The 16523-nt window shown below is 31.5% G+C and overlaps 1 protein-coding gene across 1 annotated transcript; it reads right to left on the bottom strand.

Annotated features, from left to right (window-relative positions):
* Window positions 1–1617: 1617 nt before the first annotated feature.
* LOC105335284 (actin, cytoplasmic) lies at window positions 1618–7183 on the bottom strand. The gene is made up of 2 exons (XM_034458837.2): window positions 6944–7183; window positions 1618–2770 (listed from the first exon to the last, which is right to left on the bottom strand). Exons 1-2 carry the CDS (start codon window positions 7067–7069, stop codon window positions 1778–1780), a joined length of 1119 nt encoding a protein of 372 aa, XP_034314728.2. The 5' UTR covers window positions 7070–7183; the 3' UTR covers window positions 1618–1777.
* Window positions 7184–16523: the final 9340 nt, after the last annotated feature.

Here is a 16523-nt window from a genome sequence, read left to right as displayed (position 1 = left end):
TGTTTTGGTTTTTATAATTTTGCATATTTTCTGTTAGTTTTACCTCACTTATTCATTATAATAATCGTATGGCACGAATTTAACAAATATGGAAAAATGCTTAAAATCGAGAAAAGACACCATATCTCAAAATTTTGATCATTGACCTCATATAAATTATATGCCAACAGAATAAGATCAATATAAGTAGTTTAATACTATAAATCTTTTTGTATTATCATCATTCAATTTTTTGTAAAATTGGATCAAAAAATGGGTTGGGATTTGAAAAGTGATAGAGGAAATTCGGACTGGAATATTTATAAAAATTGTGAACGAAAACTTAATGCTTTTTATGTATTTAGTGTCACTGCCATTCATAAACTCTATTTCATTTTTGAAAGTATTGAGCAATTTGTATTATTTTCACAATTAAGAAAATCTCAAGCATAGTGTAAAATTTTAAGGGATTTTCCTTTAATTTTCCAAAAATATACAATGGCCATTAACTCAAAAAGTAGATCATTGACCTACTTTTTTGAAAATGAAAAATAACACTACAATAAAAGGTTTATAACACACAATAGATGGTTTTTCATTATCATCAGTGGATATTTTTTTCATTCTGAGTAAACGTCATCCATAATTTTAAGATATTTTCGCAGCTTAATTTTATCTTTAATTTTCATTTTGTAAAATACTTTTTATCTATGTTAGGGGGAAAAAACTCGTTTTATGTATTTTTTCTCAATGTATGTCTAAATACCCAAATTTTTCTTATCCGAACGATTCATTTTAAAATATGTTTGTAGTTTTAGTTTTCTGATACAGTTGCCAATAAAATTAAACAAGATTAACAAGTTTTCTGCCTACAAAGGTTGTTACTTTTAAGAAAAATGTACGGTTTCCTGATGCTTAAATATGCTTTAGTTTGTGTTTATTTTACATCTCAAAAAGTGTGATGACATGTATATTTTTTTATGATTAATGAAATTGAAGTCTATTTCGTTGAAATCAGTTATGTATTTCAAATTTCGTTACAGAATTTTATGAGTATGGAGTTACATGTACATTAAATAAAAAATCTCTATAGGTATTACATGTTCGTATTTTGTCATATTTTTTTATCAGTTTCAGCAATTGACTTAAAATAGCATTGATCATATAGTTTTGGTCAGGTTTCATTCTAAAAGAATGAACTGGTAAAAGTTTACTCAAGAATCAATGAAAATAGGTGTATGTTAATATCTAATGTCATTGAAATAACTAAATCAAACAACTGAACAGGCAAAACATGTTCGTACTTTTTCAAAACAATTTGTCTTAGGAGTGTTAACAAGGGTAAAAGTTGAGCAAATGGTCAGTTGTCATACCTGTCAGACCAGTAACATAAATGCGCTGATTGGAGCCCCACTTCAATCATTTGATGTTGTGTTTTATGTTCTTAGACAAGACTCATTATTTACATTGTCTCATTTCGTCAAGTTGAAATTGAGTACCGATATAAGCTTTGGGTTTACCTGTTATGAAATGATGGGATACGGGTGTCAATTTATTTTCATTCGTTTAGCACCAAGGAAACCAAAAATAATACATGTATAACATGAAGAAGGGTATACCTAAATAGAAAAACCAAAATCAAAGTGTCAACCAAATCTTTATTTGCATATGTAAGCCACAGGGCTATGAATTAAAAAAGCAAAAAATAAAACATATAACATAAAACATATAACACGTAAAAAAATTCTTTTTGAATATGATTCAAATATTTCTGGTGCCCCAATACCAAAAAATAGTTTTAAAAACATTTTTTGTGGACAATGGATGGACCGGATTCGTCGTACTCTTTTTTGCTGATCCACCTTCGTTGGAAGGAGGAGGGAGAAACAAGGATGGAACCACCCATCCAGACGGAGTATTCTCTCCCAGGTGGGGCAATGATCTTGATTTTCATTGTTGGGGGAGCTAAAGCTGTGATTTCCTTCTGCATACGGTCAGCAATACCGGGAAACATGGTTGAACCACCAGACAATACCGTGTTAGCGTACAAGTCTTTACGGATATCAACATCACATTTCATGATACTGTTATATGTGGTTTCATGAATACCAGACGATTCCATTCCAAGGAAAGATGGTTGAAATAGAGCCTCTGGACACCTAAATCGCTCGTTGCCAATGGTGATGACCTGACCGTCGGGTAGTTCATAGCTCTTCTCTACAGATGAGGATGAAACAGCAGTGGCCATCTCTTGTTTGAAGTCCAGGGCAACGTAGCACAGTTTCTTCTTGATGTCTCTGGCGATTTCTCTCTCGGCTGGGGTGGTGAAAGAGTAACCACGTTCTGTGAGGATTTTCATGAGGTAACCAGTCAGATCACGTCCAGCGAGATCAACTCTCATAATGGCGTGCGAAAGGGCTTTACCTTCATAAATTGGGACTGCGTGGGTAACATCATATCCGGAGTTAATTACAATACCAGCTGTACGACCGGAAGCGTGCAAGGACAGTACAGCCTGGTTAGCGACATACAATGCGGGAGATTTGAAGGTCTCAAACATAATCTGTGTCATTTTTTCCCTGTTTGCCTTGGGGTTGAGTGGGGCTTCGGTCAGTAGGACCGGGTGTTCCTCTGGTGCCACACGCAGCTCATTGTAAAAGATGTGATGCCAGATTTTCTCCATGTCATCCCAGTTAGTAATGATACCGTGTTCAATGGGGTACTTGAGGGTGAGGATATCTCTCTTGCTCTGGGCTTCGTCCCCTACATAGCAGTCCTTCCCTCCTGTAACCTGATAAGTAATGTTTGAAATTAAATCACTTTCATTTTTTGAAACATTAAACATTTCGTATTTAATAGAACTGAAAAACATTTTTCATAATGAAGAGTAATGAAAATGTTTCACAGGAATTTTAAAGATGAAAGGAACAGAAAAAAATAGATAGATTCAAAAGCTTCATCTCAGTGTTTTCAATTTCAGGGCAATTTGATCTTTAGGCTGCATCGAAATTCTTACCTTCGAGTGAAGATTTTATTTTCAGGTTGAAATTTATGAAAAGACATATAATACGCCAAACGGTTTCATGTGTACTGCATAAAAATGTGTATTAGATGTTCCACCCAAACTTTAAAAGATCAGTTTTAACCTTCCGGTGGTCTCGCATACTCACTGATTTTTTCAAACTTTGATTTGTAAACAAAAAAGCGTACGCCCTTTAATCTGTTGCTATGTGGTTCCATTGCCTTGGTAACAGAAGGTAAAGATGTCAACATGGCAATTTAATGCTTATTCGAAAACATTTTGTGAGTAATGGCAACAATTTTCGGTTTCCATAGTAAAATATATATTGAAAAAGAATTACATATTTTGAGAGAAAAAAATCCAGCTATAGAGAAACACATATTTTGAATGTGTGTCAATTGCAGCTTAATAGAAAATTCACATGTTTTATTTTTTTAATTTGAAATTGAAATGAGAATTAAAAAAAAAATACACAACATTATGACCGAGCAATAGTTTTGTGTGACTCAAAATGGAATTTTCTCAGATATTTTAATATTGGGCACGGATGTCGACAGGGAGATCCTATTTCAGCATATATTTTTTATATATGTGTAAAATTCGTGGGTATTATGATTAAACAAAATAGACATATCAAAGGAATGCATATTCAAAGAGAATTTTGTTTGTTTCAATATGCAGATGATACAATTATGTTTTAAGATGGAACAAAAAAAGTTTACAATCAGCTTAAGATCTTCTTTCTCAATTTTCAAAATATTCAGGGTTAAAACCAAACTTCGTTAAAACCAAGAACATTTGGATAGGGTCAGAATTAGGAAACAAGGATATTTTGTGCTTTAGTTATAAAATACAATGGGCAAACGAGGATTTCGATGTATTAGGAATTAAATTCAACTCAAGTCTAAATAATATTACGAAAATAAAATTTTGATCATAAACTTTCTTTGATAAGCAAGGAAATTAATAACTGGAATAAAAGGCAGTTAACTCCGTTAGGAAAGATAACTGTTATAAAGTCAGTATTACTACCTATATTGACACATCTTTTCATAACGTTGCCTACACCTAGTAAAGAGTGGTTAAAACAACTGGGAAAAAACCTTTTTTCAGTTCATTTGGAATGAAAAAATGATAAAATATAAAGAGCATTATTAATTCAGAAGTATACTGATGGGGGCTCCAATGGAAGCCCATGGTAAATGGTACATTTAGATTCCTACATCAAATCACTGAAACTGCCTTGGTTCAGATGTTTACAGTCAAAAAATAATCTACTTAGTACTGTCTATAGTGTAATTACAAGAAATTCAAAATATCTAGCATCTGATTATCCAAAGAATCTCTCAAATAGTATCAATAACTTATTTTAGAAAGATACTTAAATATCATATAGTGATTACATTGACATTGTACATAAATCATTGGATGCACAACACATTTCTTTCTGATTTAATCCTAAAATCAAAAGTAATAAAAAAAATCACTCTTTTTTGAAAGTTTATGTAAGAAAGGCTTTATGTATTTGTCTGATTTTTTTAATGATCTTGGAGAGTTTATCCAGCTTTGTTAATTTGGTGTTAATCTTCCATTTACCACTGTACTTGGATGAAAAAAAAAGTCAAGTCATCTGTCTACATATTAATGACAACTATAATACACATAAGCAATTTCCTCTCCTACCAACATCTATAGATATTTTACTAAAAAATAACAAAGAAGTGTATAATGTGTTTATTGGAGATATCCAGTTTTGTGCTAAACATGAACATAAATGGGAAACCTCACTTGGGTCAGTTGGAAATCAAAGTATAATGCACTTTTTAATTGTGCAAAAGACAGTAAGCTATTATGGTTGGAATATAGGATATTCTATAGAATTCTAGAAACAAACAAATATCTATTTACTTGCAAAATTACATGCAATAACAAATGCAATCTTTGTACAAAAAAAACTGAGTCAATTGAACGTTTGATTTTTAATGTCATAAGAGTAAAAAATTACAAACCTTTTATAATGGCATAAAAACATGTATCATTCAAAATGGAATAATATTGGACATTTTTTACCCTCAAAGAGGTTGCAGACAGGGTGACCCAATATCACCCTACTTATTCTTGCTCTGTGCAGAAATATTAGGAACAATAATTAGAAATAATAAAGACATTAAAGGTATAAAAATAGGAGATACTGAATACAAAATTTCACAATATGCAGATGATACTTCTTTATTTACAAATGGATAACCAAAAACATTAGACGGTATTCTTAGAGAACTAGATTTTTTTTGCGGATCAAGGCAAAGTTCTGATCTGTATATTAGCGAACTAATGGAATCAATATTGGCATATTATTTGATAAAGAGAAAGTTGTTTGCAATAAAAATGAAATGTTATGATTTTATTACTAGGTGGAAAACCATTGAGAATCTTATTGCAAACATTCATGTTTAATTCTTTTTAATCATCTCTATACTTGCTTACTTGTTATAATGGGCATTACACATATCTATATCAACATGTATATTGATACAAAAAAAATGATGACATGCATATAACCCCTTAGTAAATGTACATTTAGAGTGATTGAGAGAGTAAAATTTGTGTTCTGTCTTTTTGCTGTGTTTATCTTTATATATAGAACAATTGTATTGATTGGTAATAATAGAAATAAAGCATGAAAAAAAGATTTAAAACATCAAAATGAAAACTGTTACTATGGGAACAAGCATAAAAAAGGGAAATTATAATAATTTTGGAATGCTGAAATGTTAATATTCCTAAAAAAGCTTTTATTATTTTATTAGAAAACTTTTTTTTGTTAAATTGTGAAAATTCGATGAGTACCAAAAATTATCTCAAATCTCCTAAATGGTATGGTATCAAAAGAAAATGTAGCCAAGAGAACACGTGCTCAATTCCTAGGGTACGGTGTTCCGAAAGAAGGGGTACACTTTAAAAATCATAGAATGTTTTATAGTTTTAAATGCTATTTTAATGCATAAAAAAGAGGAACATATGAACTTTTTTTCTAATTAAAGAATACAAACAAGTTACGGCATGGTTTTGTCCTATTTTCTATATTTGCAAACATAGTAGTCTTATTGTTCTAATGAATAAATAAAAATCTCAACATTTTGCTCAAATTATGTCAAGTCACTTTTACAAAATTGATTATAAATTTCTATTTGTAACAATATTATTTTTCTAGAAAGTTTTCATATATACCGATTATATAATATTACATTATATATTATATTATATAGACATTTCAGAATTTTAAAAAACCCTTTAACTATTCATATAAATGAGCTATGATTTATTTCTTTATCTTTCAAACTATATACATAGTACATTTAACATAATGGTAAATAAAGCACAAATATTTTATATTTAATCCAAAATAAGTTATTCAATTAAGAGGTTCGTTCCTCTGTTGTAGTTAACCACTTTGGTCACTTCTTGTCGAAATAAGCTGCATCATTTCATTATTTGATTAATATATTTATATTTTACAATGTTAAATAAAATATATTGAAAACATATTTGAGAGAAAATTACATATTTACATAGTTAAATGAGAGACTTTATTTGTGGCGGAAGATTTTCAAGAAGCAACTCAAACGTTTAAGGAGTACTATTTCTTTATCTTTCATTATTTTCAGTGGTGACCAAACTTCCAGATATTGTGTGTGTATTACGACATCTTTATGTTGTTACAGAAAATATGGTTGAACATCTATTGACACATTTTGGCACTCATATTTCTTAAAAGCCAAGTAAAAATAAGGAAAGAAAATTAATCTAATCTTTGCCTTAAAAAGCCCATTTCATGCCATGCTTCAAAGTTTTCAAATGTGACCCTCTAATTTTTTTATTTTACATGAAACATTAGATTTTATGTCTATAAGTATGCAAAGTTTTAAATAGACTTAATGGTACCTCTTGTTTTGGGCGTCCAACTATGGAGGGGATCAAAGCTCTAGGATTACTGTCTCCGGCAAACCCGGCCTTGCACGTTTCGGATCCATTTTCGATAACTAAAGCTGCAATATCTGTATCCTCCATTATGGCCGCTTTTTAAAATTATTTTACAGTCTTCTACAAAGTAAAACTTTTCTCTAAATACAGATGTTTAGTTTTGAAATTCCTTATATACATGTAGTAACAACGGGTCAACCAAGAAAGATTACCGTATATGGCTATCTTTTAAAACTCTGAAATATCCTGTTGCTCGCGCATGGTAATGCATAGAAGGCAGAAAATGCCTTTTTGTTTGCTTAGTGATAAATGAAAAACCTATATTTAGATGTTTTAAACAATAAAAACCTGTTTTGAAAAGCTTGAATGATAATTAATATGTGTGCCCTTCATGTTTTCAATCGTTAAAATGATATAATCATCGCTACGTCGAAAATTTCATCAATGACTTTATTTTGGCAATAGAGATTTTTTGGAAATGTGCATGTTAGAACCTTTGCTGGTTAGAATTATACGAGGGTTCATACATAAGTAGTGTCAAAGATACACAAACCTGTGAAAACCGTAAATATAAAGAATCTTCTTTTGAAATTTCTTTTTAAATTTCTACCTATATGAATTCAGATCTGAGCATTTTAAAGCATTATATAAAAAGTTTAAGTGATATCTGTTTTAAAACTTTGGGTTGTTTGGAGTGTTTCTAATTTAAACTTTGTAATGAAGTTTGAAACAAAAATCTTAAAAAAGACGTAAAAATTGTAATTTTGCGATGTTACGTACATATCATGCTACATATCATGTTTTATGACTCATGCGCATAAAATTCGGCAACATTCCCAGTTACTCGTACTCGTTCACGTACACGTTCAAATGCTTGACCTCTCGATCATTAAACGACAACATTATCGTTAAATCACTTCACATGAGCCTCGAAAAGTTGAACAAGTCACGTTTATTTTTCTTCTGTCTATTCTTTTCATTAGAAAATGACCATTGATGATACCTTGCTCTCTCTCTCTCTCTCTCTCTCTCTCTCTCTCTCTCTCTCTCTCTCTCTCTCTCATAGAAACTAAACATTCATATCTTTTTAATGATTAAACGAAATCTAATTAAACCCTTAATGCGAAATAAAATTTTGGGGCATATTTTATTGTATCAGAGTACGGAAACGCTTGTTTTGTTATAACTTATACATTGTCATACTTTTAATCGTCTTATCAACATATAAACTATTATGTCGTTTTAATTATGCAAAATTTTTGCATTGTATTGAGGTGAGTTAACATAAATGAATTAACATTATTGTAATTGATCAGTATTTTTGCTATCTGCAATATCGATTTTACAAAATACGGAGTTAATAATTATAATTTAAGAGTGAGATTTAATTATATAGAGAGAGAAATGTTGATATAGAACAATGTAAATGTATACATCATAGGTATATAAATTTCACCAATGAATTTAAAATGTAAAAGTTCCTCTCGCGAATTTTCCGTGAAGTTGCGGTTAGCCCGGTAGCATGCCAATCGGCTTTCTACTAAAAATACTACCCAACTTTCACGAACGTATCTTGTATTTGATTTGAATTGTAAAATGTAAATTGTAATATAAAAGTTCTTAAAATCCATATGGTGAATTCAGGGGAAAGCTCAATTCGTTACACTCGCTCAAATTTACGCTGAATAAAAACTCCAAAACGAAACAAAAGTTCAACAAGTTGTATTTAAGTTGATGAAATAACGGTACATGGTATTCCAATGAAAACCGATTCTCGGAGTTCCGAGATAACAACTTGATAACGTGCGGAGATTCCAGCACGGACAATCCGATATAATTCTATGCACAAAATCGACACTAACGTGCGGGGTTCCAGCACAGCTAGCCCGATATCACACACACTCCACTAACGTGCGGGGTTCCAGCACAGTTAGCCCAACATAACACTCTATGCTAACGCGCGGGGTTCCAGCACAGTTAGCCCAACCGTTCTCTTCCAGATCTTAAACCATTCTCTCTTACAATTATTCTTTTTTACAGGCATTGCTTTTTTTTCGATGACAAAGAGATGGAAATGACATGCCAGAAAAATAAACATTCACACATCTAGCTGTTACGATAATTTCACACTTCTATTGTCCAACAATTATTTAATTTGCCTGGAGATTAAGTAAAGAAGATATCAAAGACTAGTGTCAAGAGGATTAACATTTTTGTCAAATGAAAGCATCTCCGTTTGTATGTTTGGTTATTTCCTTTTTGTTACAAACTAGGCCTAAATTGCGTTGTTAATTTGAGAGAAAAAAAAATTAAACTTAAGTTCTCATAGCAGCTTGTAAATTTTAAATTGATAACCTGTTACATTAAAAGTTTAAAATCGAAGATTTCTAAACTTATCTATAACAATCTCTCTCACATCCCTAATGAACTCTGTCCCAGAGTTCTACTTTGAAACAAAATTAAAGCTTTAAAAAAAAAACAATGCAAACATACATATTTGACAAAAATTCACAATATATGTTGATTCAAAGCCATTTAGCGTCTAATAAATTGCTCTGTAAGGCAGCACAGTTCGATTGTTTTTGTAACAGGTTCTGTAATTAAAGTAACTGTCCATTAAGGTCTTTAATATTTCTATCGTAAGTTTTTGTAAGTTCTTTCAGTTTTGAATTTTCTCTAATTAATTCGTCCACGGCGTTTGCACGGGTTTCCACTACATCTCCTGGACACGCAATGGTGGTGGTCATTTCCGATTTTGGATGGAAAACTTGCGTTGCATTTCCTTCCGAATGCGTCGTTATGATGGTAACGTTGGTAGCGGGCGGAGACACAGAGTTCTGAGATCCTTGAAATTTCTTTTCCAGAAACTGCTGCATACGATTCCTGTCCCGTAATTTTTGTTTTTCGGACTTCTTGCGGATGGTAGGTCGCACTTGTTGATTCATCGTGGCGTTAGGGTTTCTATCACTCGCTTTGTTGAGAGGACGGGGAACAATTCGATTCTCACACCAATTTTCACCAATGAATTTTAAATGTAAAGTTCCTCTCGCGAATTTTCCGTGAAGTTGCGGTTAGCCCGGTAGCATGCCAATCGGCTTTCTACTAAAAATACTACCCAACTTTCACGAACGTATCTTGTATTTGATTTGAATTGTAAAATGTAAATTGTAATATAAAAGTTCTTAAAATCCATATGGTGAATTCAGGGGAAAGCTCAATTCGTTACACTCGCTCAAATTTACGCTGAATAAAAACTCCAAAACGAAACAAAAGTTCAACAAGTTGTATTTAAGTTGATGAAATAACGGTACATGGTATTCCAATGAAAACCGATTCTCGGAGTTCCGAGATAACAACTTGATAACGTGCGGAGATTCCAGCACGGACAATCCGATATAATTCTATGCACAAAATCGACACTAACGTGCGGGGTTCCAGCACAGCTAGCCCGATATCACACACACTCCACTAACGTGCGGGGTTCCAGCACAGTTAGCCCAACATAACACTCTATGCTAACACGCGGGGTTCCAGCACAGTTAGCCCAACCGTTCTCTTCCAGATCTTAAACCATTCTCTCTTACAATTATTCTTTTTTACAGGCATTGCTTTTTTTTCGATGACAAAGAGATGGAAATGACATGCCAGAAAAATAAACATTCACACATCTAGCTGTTACGATAATTTCACACTTCTATTGTCCAACAATTATTTAATTTGCCTGGAGATTAAGTAAAGAAGATATCAAAGACTAGTGTCAAGAGGATTAACATTTTTGTCAAATGAAAGCATCTCCGTTTGTATGTTTGGTTATTTCCTTTTTGTTACAAACTAGGCCTAAATTGCGTTGTTAATTTGAGAGAAAAAAAATAGATTGTTATAGATAAGTTTAGAAATCTTCGATTTTAAACTTTTAATGTAACATAAACATTCATATGTTTTCATTTCTTGGAAGCATATGGCAAAAATATTGTTATCGAATGAAATTCTTTTAATGCCAAACATTCAAATATCTGCATTTGCAATGGTAGTTAGGGGTGGTAGACATGAGCAGTCCTACCCCTAAATTATGATAATGATTCAATGATCACGTTGTTGCAACGTCTCCCATCGATGGGGCTAAAAATGTTTTACCCATCTGTCTTCGTCTCCAAATTGATATTACACGATCTCGAAGCAATTTTTTGGATGTTCACCATCCCTCTCAACTACAATACATGTGTAATCAACTACTGTAACTACAATACGAAATACTATCATGTGTGAACTAACTGCCTGGGCGTTGACTTTTCTCATTACCATGGTTTGATGTGCGTGTTTTCTTTATTCGCGTGGTAAAAAGACTCGCATCAAATCATAATGATAAAGAAACGCAACGCTCATGCTATTATTTCATGCATAATATTATTTAAAAGCAAATACAAATATTGTTTATTTTGTTAACGCTTTGGTAAATAAAACATTTTTTGGTGGTGGTGGTGGTGGTGGTGGTGGGGGGTAATATACTAAGTCTAAGTAAAGGGGTTTGTGTAGTTCAAATGTTCAATTGCATGTGTCTGTCTCAAAACTCATGTCCCATGTTTATTGTAGAGTAACCAAAACAAAGAATATTGATATCGAGATGGCTATAAAGCATTTATTTTATTGTTCTTTGTCTAATTTTCTATCTCAATATATAAATTCACATTCATAAATCAACATTTTAAAATTCATACTTTTTAACGACGCTAACACATATCGCAATAAAACTGGAAAAATTCAAAATAGTTATAAAAAATATGTAGAAACACAAGATACAATTCAATTAATTTACATAAATAAGAGGCCAAAATACTTTATAAGTTGAAAAAACAATAAAAAGAAGGACAATTTATAAGTTGAAACACAAAAAGGCCCCGATACGCTTCCGTATCAGAGGCGTTGTACAATCTGTGACATTACTTTTGAATGAACTCTTGTAACTGATTGTCTGGTATTTAAAAATATTCAAGACACTTTAAAAGAGAGTTATGAAATCTGACTATCCGTCATGTTGACTTATTTACGTCATTTTTGTAATGAACAGAATGTTTTATGACTCAGCGCACATTTTATGATAAAAAATATGCTACACTTAAAGAAAATTATGTGCCAAGAATAAAAGTCCCAATTTTACCGTTTTCCCTTTTTACAATTTTTTGATGGAAACCACAAAAAAAGAACGTGAGGCAAAAGAAAAAAAGATTAACATATATAAACCTCTTTTAAATGCCTAATAATTATATTATGTGTCAGATAAAAACTGTTTCCCGCAATTATTTTATTTATTTGTATTATTTGTATTGAGAATGTTATTTTCCCGTACCTAATGATTATCTTTATATCATGACGTCATAATAAATTCGGCTACTGAACGTTACAAAGTATAAGCCTTTTATGACGTCACGATAAGAACTATGAATACATCGTCATACTTTTTATCGTCTTTTCAATATATAAACATGTTTATATGTCGCTTTAATTATGCAAATATTTTGCATTGTATTGAGGTGAGTTAACATAATTTAAATCACCTTGTTGTAATTGATCAGTTTTCTTGCTATCTGCAATATCGATTTTACAAAGTACGGAATAAATAATTATAATTTAAGAGTGAGTTTTAGTTATATAGAGAGAGAAATGTTGACATAGAACAATGTAAATGTATACATCATAGGTATATAGACAGAAGTATGTTTTCATTTCTTGGAAACTTGACCGCTTTATTTAACGTGTCTCTCAAGCTTGACGCAAGCAGACTTATTATAATTAAATCATCAAATTTGAAAATATTACGAGGGTTGTCCAAAAAGTTCGTGGACAATCGCGTTTTCGTCATTTCAAATGGATTTATATATATATATATATATTTATACATATTGTATATCTAAATCTTTGTCATAAAATTTCAAATCAAACTAATGTGGTTTTGAATGTTTTCAATAGAAATAAACTAAATTTTATTGTGTTAAAGGGTTGCAGGAAGTAGGCACGGCCCAGCGTAAAAATTGTCCAAACTTTGTAATTGAGTTTTTAGTTACGAATAGGTATAGTGTTTATAAAACATTTCAAAACTTCATAATATTCTATTGTGGTGTAGTCTGTATGGTTAACGTCATTTACATACGTAATTTGAAGCTATTTACAAACTAACAGAGGACTTTTAAAAGATATTATGGCAAGAACATGGATTAAAAACGCCAGAAAAAGCGACGTCAGCTGACCGCACGGAACAGCGCGCCATTATAAAATTGTGTCGACTGAGGCAAATCACCGATTGAAACAAAATAAACGGTGGAGGAAACAGGAAAAACATCGAAATAGTTCTAGTTTACTTATCCACAAGCGACACAATCGATATTTTGGTGGAGTATGCGATTGTACCCTCTGACCAAACGGTAAATGTGGCATACTACTCTCAGTTAAACCCAGGACTACGACGTTATAGAAACGTCGTTATAACTCAACGTCAGACTGGTCAATGCGGCCTGTGTAGGCAATGAATATATAATGATAACTTCAATACAAAAACGTACATTGCTCTTATTTTTATACATATACATTATTATTCACTTTATTAAGATATTATAATACTTTTCTGATAATGGCGCCGTTATTTTGAATAAAATTACATGTGTCCACGAACTTTTTGGACAACCCTCGTATGGATGCTTGATATAGACTGATTACAAAATAATGTAAAACTAACTTGACCAAAAATACATATATGTAAACAATTGTTTATATTTTTATCTAAAAGTTTTGAAATCGCATTGCCGCGTTAACCTAACAACTACTCTTTGTTGTTCATCCTGGCATTCCTTAAAAAAGTTACAAACGAAAAAAAAAACACACGTCGACCACGCATAATCATGCACAATAAAAAACCATTCCGATACAAGCACGATCCCGCGCGTTACATGAACGATCACCCACGGTACAAGAACTATTAAGCACGATTGACTTGTCAACAAAAACTTTGTTCCCATGGTACCTTTACGATAACTCCCCGAATCTGAAAGTTATTGTACAAATAGGAGCTCTGCCCCCTCGAGGTATCATGATGTATTGAACAGCTACAAGAAGTAAAACACACAATGTTGTGATACAAAGTCATGAGTTTATAGAGTTCACTAAATATCACTATCTTTGCTTTCTTCCATCAGCCTTTTGAAGAATATATAAAGATAAATCAAAAGATAAATGAACTTGTATTTACAGATATTTACCATTCTGTAAAGATAATTTTACTATTACATGTACAATGTGGCTCATTCACATCTCACAACAAAGTACTGAGGTTACGTTGTTTAAACAATGCAAAGAAGGCAGAAAATGTACATGTCTGTTGTTGTTTTTTTTTGTTTTTGGTTTTTTTTAATAAATAACAAACCTCTGTATAGGTATTTTCAGCTGTTTTAAAAAGATTAAATAATATCAATTTTTGTGTTCTTTATGGATTGTATTCATACATTTGATATAATCGACGTCGCATTGAAAATGTGACATTAATGACTCACTACTTCTTTCGTCAATTTAAATTTGAACATGTATTTTAAGAGGAACTTTCAGCATAAAGTGGGTTAAAAGACATGCTATTCATAGGCAAAAGTTACTCTACATTAACAACATCAAAAATAAAAATGTTTAATTTAGATTTTTTTATTTAAACTAAGGCTTTCTTTTAACTGAACCTGCTATTTCACTTCGTGTGATCTGATGACAGACTAAGATGTTTGCAGTGATCGCCTGTGTATCTTGATTTGTAGGTATTCATTTAAGTCTGAAATTGTCAGGTAAATTGTGAAGATCCTTTAATGTGATGATACGTTTATCATATACCTTAATCATAAATCGATGTTTATCCTTTCCTATCATATATCAATCCTAATTTATCGTGCATGTATAATGTTCGCTGGTACTGTATTCAACAGTACATATTATAATATTGTATTAATTTTGTTAAACAGTAAAAGGTATATTCTGGTTTCGTAATCAAACACGTTTCATTTGCATATCAAAGATATTCTATATGATTCAATTTTACTAAATTAATACAAAGGTAACATGAAGAAGAGTTATCAAGAGTAACAAAAACCGTAAACACAAATATAACATTACAAATGTTATTATAGCACATATAACATGAGAGAAAATTCTCACTTGTCCAGTTAAATCGACCAATGCGGTTTTCAAAATGATGCATTATCCACAATATTGATCTGTTCTTTTATAAAATGATTAGGTTTCCATATATAAATTATTATGGAGTTCATTTTCATCTCTGAATCTGTTAACTGGGTGTTAAAGATCCATATTTGTAAAATTTCATTGAAGTGTCAAATATCAAAGTCATGAAAAAAAAACTGTATAGTTTAAAGAAAAAGTGTACTTCCTCTTCTTCATAAGCAATTTTGAGTTTAAAAAAAAAGAAAAAAAGAAAGAAAAGTGAAATAAATCAAACTTTTTTTTTTTACAGAATTCTATCTGTGAATACAATTCTACATAAAATATGTGGCACTGACATATAAATGTCCACGTAGTTGCTTTGTGATAAAAGAAAAAACACCTATATTTATCTAAAGCATTAAAAACCTGTTTTGAAAAGCTTGAATGATATCAATATTTGTGTCCTTCACGTTAATTATTCATACAATGGATTTAATCGATGTCGCATTGAAAAATGATACCAATGACAAAATATTTGTCAATTTAAATTTAGATAGGTATTTTTAGACGAACTGTGGGCATAAAGTGGGTGAAAAACATTCTATTCATTGTCGAAAATTTACTCTTACATCGACAACAACAAACAAATGTATCTATAAATGATTTTTAATTTACTTAGAAGAAGATATGTTTTTAACCAATCCCAATTTTTGATGTGTGAATTGATGTCTCTCTGGAGTGTTCGCTGTGATCGGCTGTATATCTTGATTTTTCGTGTTATTATTCAGTTCTGCCATTACCAGGTTAATCGTGAAGATCTTCATATATGATTATACGTTTATTTTGAACATCGTTATCTTTTCCTATCGTGTGTTAATAGTATCGTATCGTGTATGTATACAGTTCTATCGTGCGTATGCCTGTCTGACATGTTAGTGCCGACCGGTTGTATACATGTGTATTGATTCGTATGTCTTCTTTATCAAATTTTGCCATGATCAAGTTATAATCAAGAAGATACTTTAATGTGATAAAACATCGTTTATCCTTCCCTTTTCGTGTATCAATCATATCGTACCACGCGTATATACTGTTCTATCGTGCGTGATCCTACATGTATCTTATTGTGTATGAATCCTATCCTATCGTTTATATTGTGACAAATAAACGTTGCTGGTACTCTTATTAACAGTACACATTATAGTACTGCGTTTGTTTAACAGTAAAATGTATAGTCCTATTTTGGGTTGGAACACGTTTCATTGGCATATCATAGATATTTTACATAAGTCCATTTTCTAAATATACAAAGGTAAAATAAGAAGGGTAATCAAGAAAAATTAAAAAAAACATG

This window comes from Magallana gigas, chromosome 7, assembly GCF_963853765.1.
Source record: "Magallana gigas chromosome 7, xbMagGiga1.1, whole genome shotgun sequence".
Taxonomy (NCBI): Eukaryota; Metazoa; Mollusca; class Bivalvia; order Ostreida; family Ostreidae; genus Magallana; species Magallana gigas.
The sequence above is the reverse complement of the archived record's forward strand: the minus strand, read 5'-3'. Positions and strand labels throughout refer to the sequence as shown.

What these genes read in the sequence shown, in the direction of transcription:
- LOC105335284 (XM_034458837.2), bottom strand. Translation starts at nt 7,069, where the DNA reads ATGGAGGATACAGATATTGCAGCTTTAGTTATCGAAAATGGATCCGAA. An exon ending in TTGGACGCCCAAAACAAGAG is followed by an intron (nt 2,771 to 6,943) that starts GTACCATTAAGT and finishes ATTACTTATCAG; the next exon opens with GTTACAGGAGGGAAGGACTG.